Here is a 22,051-nt window from a genome sequence, read left to right as displayed (position 1 = left end):
CTATAATCTTAGCATTCTGGGATGCCAGCGTGGGATGATTCCTTGAGTTCAGGAATTCAAGACCTGCCTGAGCAAGAGCGAGACCTTGGCTCTGCAGAAAACAGAAAAATTAGCTGGGCGTTGTAGCAGGTGCCTAGAATCCCAGCTACTTGGGAATCTCAGGCTGGAGGATCTCTTGAACCTGGGAGTTTCAAGTTGCTATGAGCTAAGTTGAGGCCATGGCTCTGTAAACTGGGTAACAGAGTGAAATTCCATTTTTTTTTTTTTTTTTTTTTTTTTGCAGTTTTTTGGCCGGGGCTGGGTTTGAACCTACCACCCTTGGCATATGGGACCGGCACCCTACTCCTTGAGCCACAGGCGCCATCCTGAAATTCCGTCTTAAAAAAGAAAAAAGATTGCTTTATGAATTTTTGTTCTTTGTTCCAGAGTCGTTTTTGATTCACAATAAGGAAACTAATGATTAGATCTATTTAATTGTAATCTATTTATAATTTCAGGCATTCCATGTCACTGTGTAACCATTTATCATATATACTGAAAATAAGCATTTGGTCTCAATTAAATTTCTTGAGTTCCTGGACTTGACAAGTGGCAAGTTGATTTATGGTCCCACGGATAAAGTTCATTGTCTAATCCACACTTTATGTACATATCCCTTGTAAGGAGAGGTAGCATCATTAAAAATATCTATCTATCTATGCGGGGGGAGAGAGAATGAGCGCTTGTAAAATTGTATTTGACAGTGTTTAGGAATGCCATAATTCCTGGTATTTAAAAAATTTGTATTTTATTGCCTCTTAGGCCGAATACATCAAGCAATGGTAACATCTTTAAATGAAGATAATGAAAGTGTAACTGTTGAATGGATAGAAAATGGAGATACAAAAGGCAAAGAGGTATGACTTAAGTTTTATTTTTAGTCCTCCAATCAAGATTCTGAATGTGAAATAAAACAGAAAAGAATATAGTTTTATATAGTGCAGTATTCTTATAATCTTTCTTTGAAAAATTTTGAAATGATTAAAAATTTTCAAAGGAAGGTAGGTTCCTTTTATGCATCTTACGTGATTGCATGTGTCAACCCTGTTAGATGAAAATAAACTAACCAGATTGTAAAGTTTAAAACTTGCTTTAACAGTTAATTATGTGGTTTTTTTGGTCACTCTGTTGTTGGCAGTTTATATAGTCAAGATTATAAAATGCTATTTTAAGAGAGATTCTTTAAATATGTGTATTATAATTTTATATAATCCAGTTTGCAAGCACTGACATTCATTAGGCTATAGTCATTTCAGAGTTACTCACTTTATGTCAATTTATTAGAAAAACAAGAGGTTAACTGTTAACATATATCTCAAAATATATTTTGTATTTTACAAACAGATTGACCTGGAGAGCATCTTTTCACTTAACCCTGATCTTGTGCCAGATGAAGACATTGAACCCAGTCCAGAAACACCTCCACCTCCAACATCCTCAGCCAAAGTAAACAAAATTGTAAAGGTCAGTGATGAAAGTTCAGAGTAGGGTATCTATGGTAGGTGTGTGTATATTCTGGTTCAAAATTGGTAGGCTATGAAGAGTGTTGATTAATTTGCTTTTTAAAACAAATAAAAACTTTCATTCTTTCTGCTGTCCACGTCTGTGTGTTACACCTAAGTACTTTCAAGGATTGAGATTGTCTAATCGCAGTTAGGATAGTTAGTAGAAAAGATCCTAAAATTTACTTGTCTTATTAGGATTTTTCCTGAAACTTAATAGCTTTTTAGGAGATAGGAGTCAAAATCATTTGTTTCTTAGTGTTTGTGGATGAATACATATGACTTTGACAAAGGAATAATAGCTGTTTATTATTAATACCAACCTTGATAGTTTTTTGAAATGAAAATTCTGCTTTTGTATTAAAGAAAGATGGAAAATGAGTGTGTAATTAAACCATGCTATATCTTCCCTAGCAATTTTATCTTTACAAAAGTTAAAGCACATTGTTTTTATTGTCTTTAAAGGTATTTCTTCTTTCATTCTCTCAAAACCCTTCACTATTAAAATTTTGTATCAAAATAGTATACAACTCTGACTGGGCATGGTGGCTAATGCCTTATATTCCTAGTACTTTAGGAGGCTATGGTGGGTGAATCTCTTGAGCCCAGGAGTTAAAAGACAAACCCGAGCAGCATAGCAAGACGTATCTGTAACAAAAATAAGAAAAGTTAGGTAGGTGTGGTGGCACGCTCTGTAGTCCCAGGTGTTTGGGAGGCTGAGATGGAAAGATTCCTTGAGCCTATGAGTTTGAGGTTGCTGTGAATTATGATGATAGCGCTGCACTGGCAACAGCCTGGGCAACAGAGCATGACCCTGTCTCCAAAAAAAGAAAAGTACAACTTGGTTTAAATCAGATGAGTACCACAAACTTGTTGAATCTGCAGTTCTTTGTGTTCAGTTCAAGAAGCATTTATTAATTGTTTTTGCATTGTGCCAGGTACTGTGCTAGACAAAACACAAAGGTGAGTGTGGCTTTTAGCCTATATGAAATCAATATATCACAGGCAGGATATAGTAAGCATTCACATACAGTATGATAGAAGCTTAACGATACCAACAAAATATTCTGTTTTGTAAACAATGCACATGTACCTGAAGGAGATATTCAGGTCATTATTAACAGTTGTAAATAGACTGTTTTCATATTGGGCTTCAAAACCTTGGAAGATCTTCACAGTTTATTCTTCTTGGTATGTCATTAGCAATACTTGCTATACAAAAATACCTGGAGAATTTCTTAAAATACTGATTTCTGAGCCCTATTCCCAGGGTTTTAATTTTGTTTTATCTCAGGGAAAGCTGTTGCATCAAAGTCCTTTTAATAGTATCCATCTGACTTGATGTGCATCCAGAGTCGAGAACAATGAGAACAATTGATACGGTTTTTTTTTTTTTTTTTTTTTAGGTGAATAAATGAAATCTTATTAAGGGAATAATACGACCAAAAGTTTGCTGTCCAACTCTAATGAAACCCTTTTAGGATAACTGCCAATATACATTTCATAGTATTCTGATATTTTCTTTTAATCAGGGATTCTAGGCTGTCTAGAACTAATATTTTATGGTTTACTCCCTGATATCTATTTATTACTTTTTTTTTTTTTTTTTGTGGTTTTTGGCTGGGGCTGGGTTTGAACCCACCACCTCCGGCATATGGGACCGGCGCCCTACTCCTTGAGCCACAGGCGCCGCCCATATTTATTACATGGTTTTGACAGGATAGCATGGTGATTAAAAATATAATACAAATTATATTGAAGCAGTTTAACTTCTCTTCTTCAGTTTCTCATCTATGAAATGGGAATAGCAGTGATAATTGCCTTATAGGGTTGTTGTAAAGAAGTCCTTAGAGCATTACCTGGCTTGTGTTAATTCCTGAATATTTTTGGAGGGTAGGAGGAGGAAAGACCTTATATAAAGAAACTTGAATATTGATAGCATTAGTAGTTGTCTTTAGAAGATAATAGTTCTTCATTTAGTTTCATATTATTGTATATATTTTTATCTTTTTTTTTTTTTTTTTTTTTTTTTGAGATGGAGACTTACTATGTTGTCCTTGGTAGAGTGCTATGGTGTCACAGCTCACAGCAACCTCAAACTTTTGGGCTTAAGCGATTCTCTTGCCTCAGCCTCCCAAGTAGCTGGGACTACAGGCGCCTGCGACAATGCCTGGCTATTTTTTTTGTTGCGGTTGTCATTGTTGTTTAGCTGGCCTGGGCTGGGTTCGAACTCACCAGCCTTGGTGTAGCTCTTTTTTTTTTTTTTTTTTTTTTTTGCAGTTTTTGGCCAGGGCTGGGTGTGAACCCACCACCTCTGGCATATGGGGCCAGTGCCCTACTCCTTTGAGCCACAGGCGCTGCCCCCCATCCTTGGTGTATGTGGCTGGTGCCCCACCCACTGAACTACAGGCACCGCCCTATCATTATATTATTTTGATAAAATAAATATTTTTTATTTTATAGAATCGACGGACTGTGGCAGCAATTAAGAATGATCCTCTGCCAAGAGATAATAGAGGTAAAATAAAAATTTATCTTCTTCATTTTGTCTGCTGACTTTTACGATGTCCCTCAAAAAGTAAATAAAAAACATTGCCCTTGATGATATTCTTCATTTAAACTTTATGTAGCTAGTTTTAAGATTGACATCTTCTTGACTTCTGAACACAATAATGTAAAAAATACCAAATAATGATTTTAGAAATGTATATGATGAATGTGAAACTCCATGAAATATGTCATCCAATTTACTTGATAATTTGCAGGTTGGAGGATAGTATTATGAGAAAGAAAGGAATGGGGCAGGAGTCAGTTAATTGGTTGATTTTACAAAGGTAAACTTAATCATCACAACATTCATCATCATTATCTAGCTACTAACAGGCTTCCAGCAAGGGTCATGGTTAGCAATGGAGTCAGCTAAAGAAAAGTTGCACAGGTGCATAAATTGTGTAGTTAATGAGGGTCTCCCATATATTTTCAGCCATGAGATGAAAAACATAGTTAATTTTCTACTATTTAGCAATTCAAAATTGTCCTTTCTAATAGTGATGTTTTTCTGTGTGTGGGGAATGGGGCAGGCCAGAAGTATTAAAGGGATTAGAAGTAGAGAGAAAGTCCTTCTGTTTAAATGTTATCCTTTAGGTCTTGTGAAAATTTATATTTCTGTGTAAAATTTTATATTTCATTTCATATCCTTTTCCACCTTTATAATATCCACATTGGGAAATTCTTTGCTGAAGATTTGCATATTTGCTAAGAGTGGGATTTGGAATATATGGAGGGTTGAAGAACTTTTAACATTTTTCTTTTCTGTATGTTTAAATAGTATGAATTTTAAAAAATGAGAATACATTTAAAATTTATATTTCATACACGCGTTTTATGAGGATTCCTTTGCAATCTGAAATCATAAGACATGGAGGGGTTCACATATATATGTTTTAAATGATTATTAAAAATCAACCTTGGCTTTGTTTTTATGTGAATTATTCAGATTGAGTTTTGTGATTAAAATTACATTTTTAAAACTAAAGTCTTCACGTTCTACCTTAAAAACCTTTTTTAGCGCCTGTGGCTCAGTGAGCAGGGCGCCAGCCCCATGTACCGAGGGTGGCGGGTTCAAACCCAGCCCAGGCCAAACTGCAACAAAAAAATAGCCGGGCAGTGTGGCGGGTGCCTGTAGTCCCAGCTACTCGGGAGGCTGAGGCAGGAGAATCGCCTAGGCCCAGGAGTTGGAGGTTACTGTGAGCTGTGTGACACCACGGCACTCTACTGAGGGCAGTAAAGTGAAACTCTGTCTGTACAAAAAAAAAACCTTTTTTAGCTTGTGTCAGTTTATTAAACAGAACTGATTTATATGTGTATAAATGAAATACAGTGTATGTGAATAGAAAACTTGGCAATTCACTGATGTAACTTTTAAGTGTGAGTTTTTTTGAGGTATCTCTTCCTTATACCAAAGTTAGTTTTACTAATTTTCTGTTTGAATTTAAAATATTTTTACTTGCAGTGGTTGGTTCTGCACGTGCGCGGCCTAGTCAGCTTCCTGAACAGTCTTCTTCTGCACAACAGAATGGTAGTGTTTCAGATATATCTCCAGTTCAAGCTGCAAAAAAGGAATTTGGACCCCCTTGTATGTAAATTACGTATCAAGGATTCAGTCATTTTAGGCATACATGTATTCTCTCTTGGTCATCCGTATAAGTCCCCAAATGGTATCAGTTTCATTACAGACTTGATTGTGGGTTTCATTTTAGTTCAGTCTGTTAATTGGATTTTTACATGTATATTTTGGAGAAAAAAAAATTTTGTGAAATTCTAACAGTGTTTCAGTTGCTTTATGTTTGAAATTCTGGGCAGATGGCAGTATGTCAAATGTTTCGGAAGAAAGTTTTGTGTTTTTTGATCTTTTCAATTCAAAGATCTTGATTCTAAACCAAGAGATGACATGTATCAATATGTTTGAGTCATTTTTCTGGACTCTTCATTTGTCTTGTTCCTTGTTTTGATACAGCAGCTCAGAAGTAGAGCTTACATAGTTGTTACAGGCATGCTTTGTCACTGTGTGTATGTGGTAAAATTTCGTGTATATGTGGTAAAATTATACATAAAATTTTTGAGTGTAAGTACAGTATGCTAAAAAAGAAAATTATACATCCTATAGCTCATCTTTGTCTTTCAGCGCGTAGGAAATCTAATTGTGTGAAAGAAGTAGAAAAATTGCAAGAAAAACGAGAAAAAAGGAGATTGCAACAGCAAGAGCTTAGAGAAAAAAGAGCCCAGGTTTGTATCATAAATATTTAGTTTGTGTACTGAGGATTAGACTGTATTAATGATTTACTTGTGAGAAAACAGGTGAGGGATTCATGGCCAGGAGTGGTGGCTCATGTACGTAATCTAAGCACTCTGGGATACTGAGGCAGGAAGAGTGTTTGAGTTCAGGAGTTTGAAACCAGCCTGAACAAGAGTGAAACCCTAATTCTACTAAAAACAGAAAATCAGGTAGGCATTGTGGTGGGTGCCTGTAGTCCCAGATATCCCAGGGGCTGAGGCAGGAGTTTGAGGTTGTCCCGAGCAAGGCTGAGGCCATGGCACTCTAGCCTGGTCAACAGAGTAAGTCTCGGCACCCCAGCCCCCCACCCCCCCAAAAAAAAAAAACAAAAAACAATTGATGGATTTATTTAAAGGACTACAAGAATTCCTTAAATTGATATTGAGGAATAATACAGACTCCTGTGAAAATAAGTTACCATAACAAATTTTCATTGCACTCACTTTTCATGTCTTCAGTGAGTATGTGTTAGACTCAAACTTTGTTCCATTATCAATAATAAGCTATTGTGTTACAGAATTCTGATGTGTATGCTGTAACACTCAAGAAATAGGCTTTTGATAGTTTAATAGCAATGAGAAAATTGCTTAGAAGATTGATCTTTTATTCCCCATAGGTCTTTACATATTAGAAATTGTATTATTGTACATACAACTCCTTTAGTATACTTGTATCTGTTACATTCTTAGTACCTGTTTCTTATAACAGATTGTCAGTATTATTTATTTAATAGAATGCTCTTAATCATGTTAAACTATGAGTTCAGATGTTGTGTTGTAAAAATGTAGACCCAGTATAATAACCTTGAATAAATCGGCTTTTATCTGAAAGAGACCTGAGCATAGCTAGTTGGGTTTTGAAATATATAATAGTACACAAAGCACAGATGCCACCTCATGTTTCCTATGGGTGCTTCATGATACTTGCACATCTCTTTGTGGAATTCTCATTTAACATTCTGATTTTCAGTTGATACTGTTAGTATTATTTCCTAGAAGATTAATTGAAAGTAAGTTTTAGTAACAGTTTTATAATTTAACTACGTTCAAAAGAAATGCACAAATCTAGCTTTATAGGCTGTTTAATCATTTGTTTTTCATGGGTATGAGAGGCTGTTTACTATTGCTATTTGTATCTTAGTCTGAATTTTCTCAGTTGTTTTGTTTTTGTTTTTTGTGTTTTTTTTTGAGACAGTCTCTCACTTTGTTGACCTTGGTAGAATGCCCTGGCTGTGGTGTTATAGCTCATAGTAACCTTAAACTCTTGAGCTCAAGTGATCCTCTTGCCTTAGCTTGGGGGTACCAGAGTCTACAGGGGCCTGCTATAAGACTCAGCTATTTTTTTTAGACACAGGGTCTTGCTTTTGCTCAGGCTAGTCTTAAACTCCTGAGGTCCAGCAATCCACTGGCCTTGGCCTCCTAGAATGCTAGGATTACAGGCATGAACCACTGTGCCTGGCCTAGAATTTTCTCAGTTTTGAAGCAAAAAAGTAAATTGCAGTTAGCATTCAATAGTAATTAACTTTGAGGATTTTAAAAGATCTTGGTCCCTGTTTCCTTTAAGTTTTATGTTCTCTCAATTTGGGGGTCTACTGAAAAAAAAAAAAACAAAACTATTTTATCATGCCTTTTTTTTTTAGAGAGTCAACAAAAATAGGAAATGAAGATAAATGTATCAGTATTTCTACTGTGCTGAAACACAGGATTAAGAAATTAGAAGAATCTGATGAAGTGAATTTTTCTAGAATTTCTGCTTTCCTAGAGTTCTGTGCCAGTGGTTCAAATGAGCACTGTTTCTCTTTTGCTCCATTTTCTAGGATAATTACAGTATATGTATAACAGATGGATTTTTGAAATAGGTAAAGGGTGGCTTTAGTGATAAGCCTTTAGTTTGGAGTTAACAGAGTGTATGTAGACTAAGAGAATTGTTTTTAATATGGAAGTGATTCTAAACATACTTATCCTGAACTTTGAAACTATGTAATATCTTCCATTTGAGTTTAGGCTTAGTTATGACAGACATGTGACAAATGCAGTGATATATTATTATAATTATTATAAATGTTGAATTCTCTCTGTATTCAATAGGATGTCGATGCTACAAACCCAAATTATGAAATTATGTGCATGATCAGAGACTTCAGAGGAAGTTTGGATTATAGACCCTTAACAACAGCAGATCCTGTAAGATTTTTTATAAATCATTACTCTTGAACATTTTTTGTTTTAAGTAAAAACGTGCTTGATACTCAGTAAATTTTTTGTTGTTGTTGTTGTTAAATCATACCTGTGTACATTTGTGCAATCAAGGGGTACAGTGTGCTGGTTTCATATACAATCTGAAATATTCTTATCAAACTGTTCAACGTAGCCTTCATGGCATTTTCTTAGTTACTGTATGTAGACATTTGTATTCTGCATTTAGTAGGTTTCGCCTGTACCCATTCTAAGATGTACCATACATGTTGCCCCACCCATTACTCTCCCTCCACCCTGACTTCCCCTCTCTCTTCCCCTCCCTTGGCCCTTTCCTCATATTCTTGTGCTATAGTTGGATTATAGCCATCATATGAAAGCTATAAATTAGCTTCATAGTAGGGCTGAGTACATTGGATACTTTTTCTTCCATTCTTGAGATACGTTGCTAAGAAGAATATGTTCCAGCTCCATCCATGTAAACATGAAAGAGGTAAAGTCTCCATCTTTCTTTAAGCTGCATAATATTCCATGGTATACATGGAATATATATGTATTCCAAATACATATACTACAATGTATTAATCCATTCGTGGATCGATGGGCACTTGGGCTTCTTCCATGACTTACCAATTATGAATTGGGCTGCAATAAACATTCTGCTACAGATATCTTTGTTATACTGTGATTTTTGGTCTTCTGGGTATATACCTAGTAAAGGAATTATAGGATCGAATGGCAGGTCTATTTTTAGATCTCTAAGTATTCTCCAAACATCCTTCCAAAAGGAACGTATTAGTGTGCATTCCCACAGGCAGTGTAGAAGTGTGCCCTTTTCTCTGCATCCACGCCAACATCTCTGGTTTTGGGATTTTGTTATGTTTGCTACTCTTACTGGGGTTAGGTGATATCTCAAAGTAGTTTTGATTTGCATTTCTCTGATGATTAAGGATGATGAGCTTTTTTTCATGTGTCTGTAGATTGTGCATCTGTCTCCTTTAGAGAAGTTTCTCTTCAAGTCCTTTGCCCATCCTGAGATGGGATCACTTGTTCTTTTCTTGCTAATACGTTTGAGTTCTCTGTGGATTCTGGTTATTAAACCTTTATCGGAGGTATAACCTGCAAATATTTTCTCCCATTCTGAGGGCTGTCTGCTTGCTTTACTTACTATGTTCTTGGCTGTGCAGAAGCTTTTTAGTTTGATCAGGTCCCAGTAGTGTATTTTTGATACTGCTTTAATTGCCTGGGGAGTCCTCATAAAATACTCATCCAGGCCAATTCCTTCAAGAGTTTTCCCTGCACTTTCTTCAAGTATTTTTATAGTTTGATGTCTTAAGTTTAAATCTTTTATCCAGTGAGAGTCTATCTTAGTTAATGGTGAAAGGTGTGGGTCCAGTTTCAGTCATTTACAGATCGCCAGCCAGTTCACCCAACACCATTTGTTAAATAGGGAATCTTTTCCCCACTGAATGTTTTTAATTGGCTTGTCAAAGATCAAATAATGGTAAGTAGCTGGATTCATCTCTTGGTTCTCTATTCTGTTCTAGACATTTACTTCTCTGTTTTTGTGCCAGTACCATGCTGTTTTGATCACTATCGATTTGTAGTATAGTCTGAGGTCTGGTAGCGTGATTCCTCCTACTTTGTTTTTATTTTTGAGTAATGCCTTGGCTATTCAAGGTTTTTCCTGATTCCATATAAAATGAAGTATTGTTTTTTTCAAGCTCTTTAAAGTATGACAGTGGAGCTTTAATGGGGATTGCATTGAAATTATATATTGCTTTAGGTAGTATGGACATTTTAACAATGTTGGTTCTTCTCAGCGATGAGCATGGTATGTTTTTCCATTTGTTAACATTCTCAGCTATCTCTTCTCTTAGAGTTTCATAGTTCTCTTTATATGGATCTTTCACATCCTTTGTTAGATAAACTCCCAAATATTTCATCTTCTTTGGCACTAGTGTGAATGGGATAGAGTCCTTAATTGTTTTTTCAACTTGATTATTGTTGGTATATATAAAGGCTACCGATTTATGGATGTTGATTTTGTAACCTGAGATGCTGCTGTATTCCTTGATCACTTCTAAGAGTTTTGTAGTAGAGTCCCTAGTGTTTTCCAGATATACTATCACATCATCTGCGATGAGTGAAAGTTTGATCTCTTCTGACCCTATGTGGATACCCTTGATCGCCTTTTCTTCCCTAATTGTGGTGGCTAAAACTTCCATTACAATGTTAAAAAGCAATGGAGACAATGGGCAGCCTTGTCTGGTTCGTTACCTGAGTGGAAATGATTCCAATTTAACTCCATTCAATATGATATTGGCTGTCGGTTTCCTGTAGATGGCCTCTATCAGTTTAGGAAATGTCCCTTCTATACCAATTTTCTTAAGTGTTCTGATCATGAAGGCACGTTGGATGTTATCAAAAGCTTTTTCCGCATTGATTGAGGGAATCATATGGTCTTTGATTTTTAATTTGTTTATGTGCCGAATTACATTTATAGATTTACATATATTAAACCCGCCTTGAGACCCTGGCATAAAACTGACTTGGTCATGATGTATAATTTGTTTGATGTGTTGCTGGATTCTGTTTGTTAGGATCTTGTTGAATATTTTTGCATCTATATTCATTAGTGATATTGGTCTATAATTTTCTTTTCTTGTTGGGTCTTTTCCTGGTTTGGGTATCAGGGTGATGTTTGCTTCATAGAACGTGTTGGGTAGTCTTCCTTCTTTTTCTACCTTTTGGAATAGGTTGAGTAATATAGGTACTAATTCCTCTTTAAAGGTTTGGTAGAATTCTGACGTGAAACCATCTGGTCCTGAGCTTTTCCTTTTGGGGAGGTTTTGTATGGTTGATGTTATTTCCAAACTTGATATGGGCCTGTTCAACATTTCCACTTTATTCTGGTTAAGTCTTGGAAGGTGACATGCTTCCAAGTATTGGTCAATTTCCTTCAGATTTTCATATTTCTGAGAGTAAAGTTTTTGTAATGTTCATTAAGGATTTTTTGGATTTCTGAGGAGTCTGTTGTTATTTCATCTTTGTCATTTCTGATTGATGAGATTAGAGATTTTACTCTTTTTTTCTTGATTAGATTGGCCAGAGGTTTATCTGTTTTATTGACCTTTTCAAAAAAAACAGCTTTTTGATTTATTCATCTGTTACATTATTCTTTTGTTTTCAATTTCATTTAGTTCTGCTCTAATTTTGGTTATTTCTTTTCTTCTACTGGGTTTGGGGTTGGAGTGTTCTTCCATTTCCAGTTGCTTGAGATGTCCCATTAAGTTGTTAACCTCCTCTAAGTTCTCCTGAGGAAGGCTTGCAGTGCTATAAATTTCCCTCTTAGAACTGCCTTTGCGGTGTCCCAGAGGTTCTGATAGTTCGTGTCTTCCTTGTCGTTTTGTTCCAAAAATTTGGCAGTTTCCTTCTTGGTCTCATCTCTGACCCAGCTATGATTCAGCATAAGGTTATTTAACTTCCATGTTTTTGTATGAGTATGCAGATTCCTGTGTTACTCAGCTCAAGTTGTATTCCCTGGTGGTCCAAGAAGATGCATGGAATAATTTCTATTCCTTTACAATTACTGAGGTAGACTTGTGACCTAAGATGTGATTGATTTTGGAGTAAGTTCCGTGGGCTGATGAGAAGTATGTGTATTTGGTTTTGTTGGGTTGAAATGTTCTGTAGATGTCTGCTAAATCTAAATGCTGGATGGTTAGATTTAAATCTAGAATTTCTTTACTCAACTTTTTGTTGGAGGATCGATCCATCACTGCCAAAGGAGTGTTAAAATCTCCGACTGTTATGGAGCTGGAGTAAATCAAGTTGCTCATGTCTGTTAAGAGTTTGTTTTATAAATTGAGGGGCATTCTGGTTTGGTGCATAGATACTAATAATTGAAATCTCATCATATTGAGTGTTACCCTTAACAAATATGAAGTGACCATTCTTGTCCTTCCTTACTTTTGTTGGTTTAAAGCCTATTGTATCTGCAAATAAAATTGCAATGCCTGCTTTTTTCTGGTTACCATTTGCCTGGAATGTGGATGACCATCCTTTCACACTGAGTCTGTATTTGTCTTTTAAGTTAAGATGTGACTCTTGTATGCAACAGATATCTGGCCTGAGTTTTTGTATCCAGTCAGCTAACCCATGTCTCTTTAGAGGACATTTTAAGCCATTCACATTAATGGAGAATATTGATAAGTTTGGTGAAATTTTGGGTATCGAGTTTTTCAAAAGTCCAGCAGACATTTTTAATCCTTTTACCATTGTGGAAGTTGGAGTTTGATCAGAAGTTTCTGAGTGAGTTTACTTTTGTACTATAGGATTGGGTTGGTCATTATGGAGTATAGGTCTGAGAATATCCTGAAGAGCTGGTTTGGTTATGTCAAATTTCTTCAACATATGAATGTCATTAAAGTATTTAATTTCTCCATCATAAATGAAACTCAGTTTAGCTGTATACAAGATCTGGGGTTGAAAGTTATTTTGCTTCAGGAGATTAAAAATCAATGACCACCCTCTTCTGGCTTTAAAAGTTTCAGCAGAGAGATCTGCAATCATTCTAAGGTTCTTGCCTTTGAAGGTAATAGTTTTCTTTTGCCTGGCCGCTTTGAGAATTTTCTCCTTCATATTAACTTTAGTGAAGTTAATTATGATATGCCTTGGGGATGTCTTACTGGGGTTGAGTCGTGCTGGGGTTCTGAAGCTGTCTGCTATGTGAATTTCAGATTCTCTAGGCATGTCTGGAAAATTCTCTTTTACAGTTTCATGCAGAAGGGCCTGTATGCCCATTGAGGCCACTTCATTGGTTTTAGGAATTCCTATGAGTCGGATATTTGCCTTCTTTGAGTTATCCCAGAGCTCTCTGAGAGAATGATCTGTTTTTGCTCTCCATTTCTCTTCCTCTTTGAGAGTTTGGGAGCGTTCAAAGGCCTTATCTTCAATATCAGAAATCCTTTCTTCTGCTTGCTCCATTCTGTTGCTGAGGGATTCTACTGTACTTTTCATATCTTTGAGGGCTGCAAATTCTTGCTTCAGTGTGTCTAAGTCTTTGGTGGTTTTGTCTTTAAATTCCTTAAATTGTTGAGACAACTTTTGAATTTCTCTTCGGATTCCTAATTCCATTTTATTAATCTTTTCTGCAATCCAAATTCTGAATTCGATTTCTGTCATGTCAGCCAGTTGTTTATGAATGTGATCTTCAATTACATCTGCCATATCTTTCCTTGGGGGGGGTGATCTATTCTGGTTATTCATGTTACCAGAGTTTTTCAGCTGATTCTGCCCCATGATTGTTTTCCGTCCTTTGATTTTTCCCCTGGGGCTTTGTTGAGGGCCCATATAGTGTTGTGGCCTGAGAGACTTGGGCCCTGTCTGGTGTGGTGGGGCTAAGTGGTTCTGTCTTATTTTCAGCTGGTTTCTCTTTCACCCCAGTGAAGCAGTTACTCTGGGTCGAAGTCTTAGCTCACTGAGTCAGCCTGCCCTGGAAGCTTCCTGGGTCTGTGAGTTGCTTCAGGCAAATCTTTACTCACAGGTGGCCTCCTTTGGTTGCCCAGGGAGACAATGGGTGTGGCTTCAGTTGCCTCAGGGAACTGCCGCTCTGGTGTGGGTCTCTCCCAGCCTCACTCCTGTGTCCCAGATTCAGCACTGACCAGACGCAGATCGGGCACTGTCCACGTCTCGATAAGTCCCCCAAGAATCTGGACTCCTAGGGGACAGGCCTCCAGATGTCAGAGTGAGGGCTGGGGGGGGAGCGCTGGGAGCCCAGAGCCGCAGGTAGTGAGCACACTCAGTTCCACTCCTTTTTTTGCCAGGCCATACCGCCGCCACTCAGGCCTCCAGTTCTCTGAGTGAGAGCGGGTGGTGGTGGGGGGCTGGAGTGCTGGGAGCCCAGAGCTGCCAGTAGTGAGCACACTCAGTTCCGCTAAGTTTTTTGTCTGGTGGCACTGCCGTCACTCAGGCCTCCAGTTTACAGGGTGAGGGCGGAGGGTGGAGCGCTGGGAGCCCAGAGCCACCGGTTGTGAGCACACTCAGTTCCACTCAGTTTTTTGCCTGGCCGCACTGCCACCACTCAGGCCTCCAGTTTACAGTGTGAGGGCGGAGGGTGGAGCGCTGGGAGCCCAGAGCCGCCGGTAGCGAGCACACTCAGGTCCACTCAGTTTTTTGCTTGGCTACAGTGCCGCCGCTCAGGCCTCCAGTTTATAGAGTGAGGACGGAGGGTGGAGCCCAGAGCCACCAGCAGTGAGCTCACACAGTTCCACTCAGTTTTATGCCTGGTTATATTGCTGCCCAAGGAGGGCTGGGAGGTCAGAATTGCGGGCAAAGGCTATTTACAGATTTATACAGTTTTATGCCTGGCAGGAGAATGCCTTGGCACCCTAGTAGGGGAGATAGGTCCAGATTTCAGTAGGTCTCTCCCGTGGAGTGTAGTGGGAGGGCCTTTGATTTCTGCCCGTTTGTTTGTGGGGCTCTTAACCTGATCAGATGGGGGAGGGGTAACTCCCATCCGTCCACTTGGTGATGGGTTTTGTACCTTTTGTTTGTGTCCTTGTGGTCGCAGCTCTCCTCAGCGGGGGTGATGTGCGTTCTTCAACTTTCTGTCTTGGTGCTGCTCAAATCCATCAGGTTACTTGCTAAATTTTCATCCCTTAACTCTCCTTCAGGACGGGGGCCTCTGTGGAAAGCTGGCTTCAGTCCACCATCTTGTCTCCTCTCCAACTTTTTGATTTATTGATCTGTTGTATAATTCTTTTGTTTTCAATTTCATTTAATTCTCCTCTAATTTTGGTTATTTCTTTTCTTCTACTGGGTTTGGGTTTGTAATGTTCTTCCTTTTCCAGTTGCTTGAGATGTCCCATTAAGTTGTTAACTTCCTCTCTTTCCGTTCTCTTGAGGAAGGCTTGCAGTGCTATCAATTTCCCTCTTAGGACTGCCTTTGCCGTATCCCAGAGGTTCTGACAATTCATGTCTTCTTTTTTGTTTTGTTCCAAAAATTTGGTGATTTCGTTCTTAATCTCATCTATAACCCATCTATCCTTCAGCATAAGGTTCTTTAGCTTCCATGTTGTATGGGTGTGCAGATTCCTGTTGTTATTTAGTTCAACTTTTATTCCATGATGGTCTGAGAAGATGCAAGGGATAATTTCCTATGTTTTAAAATTTGCTGAGGTTAGATTTGTGGCCCAGGATATGGTAGATTTTGGAGTATGTTGCATGGGCTGATGAGAAGAATGTGTATTCAGTTTTGTTGGGATGAAATGTTCTGTAGATGTCTGTTAAGTCCAGATATTGAATAGTTAAGTTTATATCTAAGATTTCTTCTCTTAGCTTCTTTTTGGAGGATCTATCCAGCACTGTTAAAGAGGTGTTAAAATCGGGCGGCACCTGTGGCTCAGTGAGTAGGGCGCCGGCCCCATATGCCGAGGGTGGTGGGTTCAAACCCAGCCCCGGCCAAACTGCAACCAAAAAAATAGCCAGGCGTTGTGGCGGGTGCCTGTAGTCCCAGCTGCTCGGGAGGCTGAGGCAAGAGAATCGCGTAAGCCCAAGAGTTAGAGGTTGCTGTGAGCCGTGTGACGCCACGGCACTCTACCTGAGGGCGGTACAGTGAGACTCTGTCTCTACAAAAAAAAAAAAAAAAAAAGAGGTGTTAAAATCTCCACCTATTATGGAACTGGAGGAAATCAAGTTGCTCATGTCTGTTAGAGTTTCTCTTATAGATTGAGGTGCATTCTGGTTGGGTGCATAAATATTAATAATTGAAATCTCATCACACTGAGTATTACCTTTAACAAATATGAAGTGTCCATCCTGTTCTTCCTTATTTTGATTGGTTTAAAGCCTATTGCATCTGCAAATAGGATTGCAACGCCTGCTTTTTTCTGCTTTCCATTTGCCTAGAGTATAGATGACCATCCTTTCACTTTGAGTCTATATTGTCTTTTAATGTAAGATGCAATTCTTGTATGCAGCAGATATCTGGGTTGAGTTTTTGTATCCAGTCAGCCAATCTGTGCCTTTTTAGTGGACAATTTAAACCATTCACATTAATTGAGAATAATGATAATGCTTTCGAGAGTCCGGTGGACATTTTTAATCCTTTTGCAACTGTGGAAGTTGGAATTTGATCAAAATTTTCTGGGTGAGTTTACTTTTGTGGTGGAGGATTATTCTGGTCTTTATGGAGGATAGGTCTGAGAATATCCTTGAGAGCTGGTTTAGTTACGGCATATTTCTTCAACATGTAAATGTCGTTAAAGTATTTAATTTCTCCATCTTAAATGAAACTCAGTTTAGCTGGGTACAGGATCCTGCGTTGAAAGGTATTTTGTTTTAGGAGATTAAAAGTCGATGACCGTCCTCTTCTAGCTTGAAAGGTTTCAGCAGAGAGATCTGCAGTTATTCTAATATTCTTCCCCTTGTAGGTGATGGTTTTCTTTCATCTGGCTGCTTTCAGAATTTTCTCCTTCATATTAACTTTAGTGAAATTGATTATGATGTGTCTGGGGGATGTCTTATTTGGGTTGAGTCATGCTGGAGTTCTTAAACTGCTATCTGAAATTCAGAATCTCTTGGCATGTCTGGAAAGTTGTCTTTCTTAATCTCATGGAGAAGAGACTCTGTGCCTTGTGAAGCTCCTTCATCGCTTTCAAAGATCCCTATAAGATGAATATTGGTTTTTCGAATTATTCCAGAGCTCTCTGAGAGAGTGATCTGTTTTTCCCCTCCATTTTTCTTCCTCTCTGAGAGTTTGGGAGCATTCGAAAGCTTTGTCTTCAGTGTTAAAAATCCTGTCTTCTGCTTGCTCTATTCTGTTACTGAGGGACTCTACTGTGTTTCTCAGATCTTTGAGGGCTGCAACTTCTTGTCTCAATGTGTCAAAATCCTTGGTCATTTGGTCTTTGAATTCATTAAATTCTTGAGACATCTTTTGGGTTACTGCTTGGAATTCTCATTGGGTCTTATTTGCTATCCAGATTCTGAATTGGATTTCTGACATCACAGCTATTTCTTTGTGCCTGGGATCTTGTGCTGTGTCTGCCCCATTGTTCCTTGGGGGAGTTGATCTACTCTGATTATTCATATTGTCAGAGTTTTTCCTTTGATTTTGTCTCATGGTTGTTTTTCACCGTTGCCTCTGGCCGTCCTCAGAGTTGGGGTGGTGTTTCTCCGAGATTAGACCCAGGGGGGATCACTCTATTGTTGCTGGATCTTTGTAGGGAGTGACCCTGTGTGGCTCTTCTGGGGCTGCCCCAGTCAGGGAGTTTTGGTTGTGGGAGCAGCTCTGGAGCATGACACCCCCGAATCCAGCAACAGAACGGTGGGTGGTACACACAGTTCTGGGAGTGCCTGGCCCAGTGACTTTGGCATAGAGAGCCCAAGGCTCCAGCAGTCTCTGGCCAGGAGAAGAGCTCTACGCAGAGGATTGGAGGGCTCCAGAGAGCAGGCAGCTACCAGAGTCCCTGGCCAGAGGAGCCAGCCAGTGTTGAGGCAGGGAGAGTACAGGGGGGAGGTCAGGGGTTCCGTGGCTCACGTAGTTCCGGGTCAGGGTGTGGGGAGACCAGGCGGGCGGGGTAGTGGTGCCGGTGCAGCTCTTCCGGAAGTCCAAGAGGGTCCTGGCGCAAGGGAGGGTGCCAATCACGGGTCGCTGCACAGCTCTTCTGGAGTTCCAGGAGGGTGCCGATGTTCTGTCCCTGCTTAGCTCTTCTGGAGGTCTAGGAGGGTGCCGATGGCGGGTCCTGGCTCAGCTCTTCCGGAGGTCCAGGAGGGTGCGGGTCGCGGGGCAGCTCTTCCAGATGTCCAGGCCGGCAGCCTATACCCACTAAATTGATATTGCATTTAACATTATAGTTTTTCCTCTTGTTATGGGTACCATTCCCCATATTTTAAGAAGACAGTCAAGAAAACTATCCATGTTTATTGTGCTCATTTCCCATAATTTGTTAAATAAGACTTGCCACCCACAGACATGTTCTTTTCAAAGTAAAGCTTCCTTGTCTTTGAAAAGGCAGAGTGAAAGTTAAAGGAATGACAGCAAAAAACTCAGCTTCCTTTCTGACCATCAGTTACACTTTGATCTCAGTCCTAAGCTTATTTTCCTCTTTTGCTTGGGCTGTAGATCTGTCATCATTCCAGTTTACTATGAGTAGTCTGTTGTTTTAAAGTAAATTTTATTCTTGTCTTTTAACAGTAAGTGTTGTTGAGGGCTGCAGTGGACTAGAAATGTAATATGAGAAAAAATGTTCTGCTTTAATTGCTCACCTCCTTTCCTGTTGAAGAATGTGAACACGATAGGAAATACTTTTGTAAGAAATTGATACTTAAGAAAAAATAATACATCTGACCTAGGAAAAAATATGTTAGTTGCCAAAAATAATTGTGTGTTAGATATGTATTTAATAGAATTCAATAGAATTATTCATAGTATAAAATCATAACCCTTTGGTTAACTCCTGTTTGTAGCGTATGTATTTTAGGCCTTGCTTCCCCACTGTGTGTTTCACCTACTAAATTTAGGCTCATGTTTTAAGATAGGAATTGGCAAACTTGTTCTAAAAGAGGCCTGAAAGTAAATATTTTTATCTTTGTCACAATTATTCAACTCTGCCATTGTATTTTAAAAGCAACCATAGACATTATATATATAAATGAATGGGTGTGACATTTGTTTTAATCAAATGTTTCAACAAACCTTTACAGAAACAAGTAGTAGTGTAAATTAGGCCTACAGCCAATACTTTGTCAATTCTTGCTTTATGGTAATTATTAAAAGGAGGCATGTATTGGAAACATGAGGTTTATGCAAAAATACTTATATGTAAGAACTGATAAATTTACAAAATAGTTCAAAACATTTTCCTCAGTGATCTTCTGAGAATACTGTTGCCTGTAGGGATCTTTGCTAGCACCTTTTCCTATAATGAATCTTGAAAAAATGCCACTTGGGAGAATAAAAATTTTTACTTTTGTTGTGTACAGCACAACAAATGTGAAGTGTGCTACTAAAAACCGTAGTACCCTCTACAAAATTATTTCCTAAGGTGATTTACTAAAATAACAAAAGAAGCAAAAGTTTCTTTTACACTCAGGATTTTAGAAGTATTACATCTAACAACCATTAAAATTTGCATAAAGCTAATTTATTTTTAAAGCTTACATATCATATTTATGCTATGTATAAATTTATGAAACCCCTGAAATGTTACATAGTATTACATAGTTGACTTATCAATGTTTCGTATAGCACAGATAACCACTGACATAAAGTATTTTTTATTCCTAGATTGATGAACATAGAATATGCGTTTGTGTAAGAAAACGACCACTCAATAAAAAAGGTATGATGCTTAATGAACTCTAATAAAAGGCTGATTTTATCTTAATTGTAAGGCAATTTGATAATAGCACAAATCAAATCAGTTTAGAAAAATGTAAATAATTTCCTTTCATTTGTACATAACTGTTATGCTGATGTCTATGGCTAGATTTGTTGGTTTGTTATTGGCTATATGAATCATTGCCATTCCTGGTTCTTGCTTCACAGAAATCTTGATTTTTTTTTTTTTACTTTGTTCTTACAAATAATTTTGTTTTATGGAGTGACATTTATGGGATGTTTTCTTCATATTTATAGAACTTACTATTATCTAAATTCTTACTGCTTGAAATAATTTTTGTACATTAATTTGAATGCTGTGAAAATTACTGGGCATTGATTTTCATTTATTGTTTTAGAAACTCAAATGAAAGACCTTGATGTAATAACAATCCCTAGTAAAGATGTTGTGATGGTACATGAGCCAAAACAAAAAGTAGATTTAACAAGGTACCTAGAAAACCAAACATTTCGTTTTGATTATGCCTTTGATGACTCAGCTCCTAATGAAATGGTTTACAGGTAGGTAAATTCTTTTTAAATCAGAATTTAGTTCTTAGGCCATGTTCATCAGCACTCTGAAATGTATGTTAATTCTGCAATATTTCTCCAGAAGTGCAATACACTTTTTCATTCTGAATTCAGACAAAGGAAATGTTATAAACATTATAATGAATGTTAACACTTGTCAATGTTCCTCAGAATCATAGTTTTCATTTTACTTGGCAATTGGTTTATTATATATGTATAATATAAAACATAAACTATATATGTGGATAAGAAATTTCTGGAAAATGTTAACCTCTAGGAGTGAAATGTGATGGGAAGAGGACTTTTTAATTTTTACCTTTCAATATCTGTACTAGTAAAGAAATTTGAAATACCTGTTATCAGTATATTGTTAAGTTGTGTAAATATTTAGCATGTATTACCACTTAAAAAGAAAAATTTCTGTATACCTATTTACATTTGCTTAATTTTATCATCTTTAAGCTTTGAGATAGTTTTAGTACATGAGATTCTTGTATGTTTATATATTCATCTTATAATCAGTTCAAAATTACATGTATTATATGTTGAATCCCCAGTTTTTATGCCAGACTTAGATTTTAATCAGTTTAATAATTATTTCTTTCTCCAATTAAAAGACCCTTATCTTACATTTTTAATAATTATAACAAAGTTTTAGCAGCATTGCTATTTTAGCCTCTATTGACTGTCTTTGTAATTACTTGAATGCTATGTTTTATCGCCCTTTAATTTTAGAAAAATGTATAAAGACCAGGTGTAGTGGCTGCTGCCTATAATCCTAGCACTCTGGGAGGCTGAGGTGGGCGAATCGCTTGATCTCAGGAGTTTAAGACCAGCCTGAGCAAGAGCAAAACTCCAGCTCTACTAAAAATAGCCAGGTGTTGTGGCAGGGGGCTCTAGTCCTAGCTACTTGGGAGGCTGAAGCAAGGGGATTGCTTGAGCCCAGGAATTTGAGGTTGCTATGAGCTAAGATGCCACGGCACTCTACCCAGGGAGGCAGAGTGAGACTCTGTCTCAAAAAACAAAAAAACTTGTAAAGAGAAAATTAGTGTTATTAAGACTCGTAAGAATTAAAGGTGTTCAAATGAAACGCTGTTGAGACCACCTTCAGTCAGTAAATTGGAAGTTCAGTTGTAAAAGAAAAAGGATAAAATTAAAGAACATATGAATGCTAGAGATATTGTGAAGACTGTGTTTAATTGTAAATTGGTCAAGCACCCATTTGTTGTGTTTTTTTTTTTTCCTTCTCACTATGTTGCTCAGGCTGGAGTGCTAGGAGTGTAGTGGCACAGCCATAGGTCACTGCAGCCTTGAACTCTTAAGCTTAAATGGTCCTCCTGCCTTAGCCTTTCAAGTAGCTGGGACTACAGGCATGCACCACCACACGAAAGAAAATTAAATAATTTTTCTTATTCTTTGTAGAGACAGGGTCTTCTGATTTGTCCAGGCTGTTATCTAACTCCTGGACTCAACTGATCCTCCTAGCTCTGCTTCCCGAAGTGTTAGGGTTTACTGGTGTGAGCCATTGCATCTGACCTTTAGACTGATTCCTGCTCATGTTTGA

General features: G+C 37.9%; 1 protein-coding gene across 4 annotated transcripts in view; it reads left to right on the top strand.

Annotated features, from left to right (window-relative positions):
* The window catches only part of KIF2A (kinesin family member 2A), a 90,792-nt gene that overhangs the window by 39,633 nt on the left and 29,108 nt on the right, over positions 1–22,051 (top strand). For 2 of the 4 annotated variants that reach the window (XM_053590053.1, XM_053590032.1), the window contains exons 2-9: positions 802–896; positions 1,384–1,503; positions 4,005–4,059; positions 5,554–5,619; positions 6,226–6,326; positions 8,463–8,558; positions 19,864–19,918; positions 20,316–20,478. In XM_053590053.1, the coding sequence (XP_053446028.1) occupies positions 802–896; positions 1,384–1,503; positions 4,005–4,059; positions 5,554–5,619; positions 6,226–6,326; positions 8,463–8,558; positions 19,864–19,918; positions 20,316–20,478 (751 nt within the window). Of the gene's footprint in view, positions 1–801; positions 897–1,383; positions 1,504–4,004; positions 4,060–5,553; positions 5,677–6,225; positions 6,327–8,462; positions 8,559–19,863; positions 19,919–20,315; positions 20,479–22,051 lie in introns of all 4 variants that reach the window. The other 2 variants (XM_053590043.1, XM_053590026.1) reach the window with 1 other exon arrangement.

This window comes from Nycticebus coucang, chromosome 1, assembly GCF_027406575.1.
Source record: "Nycticebus coucang isolate mNycCou1 chromosome 1, mNycCou1.pri, whole genome shotgun sequence".
Classification (NCBI taxonomy): Eukaryota; Metazoa; Chordata; class Mammalia; order Primates; family Lorisidae; genus Nycticebus; species Nycticebus coucang.
The sequence above is the reverse complement of the archived record's forward strand: the minus strand, read 5'-3'. Positions and strand labels throughout refer to the sequence as shown.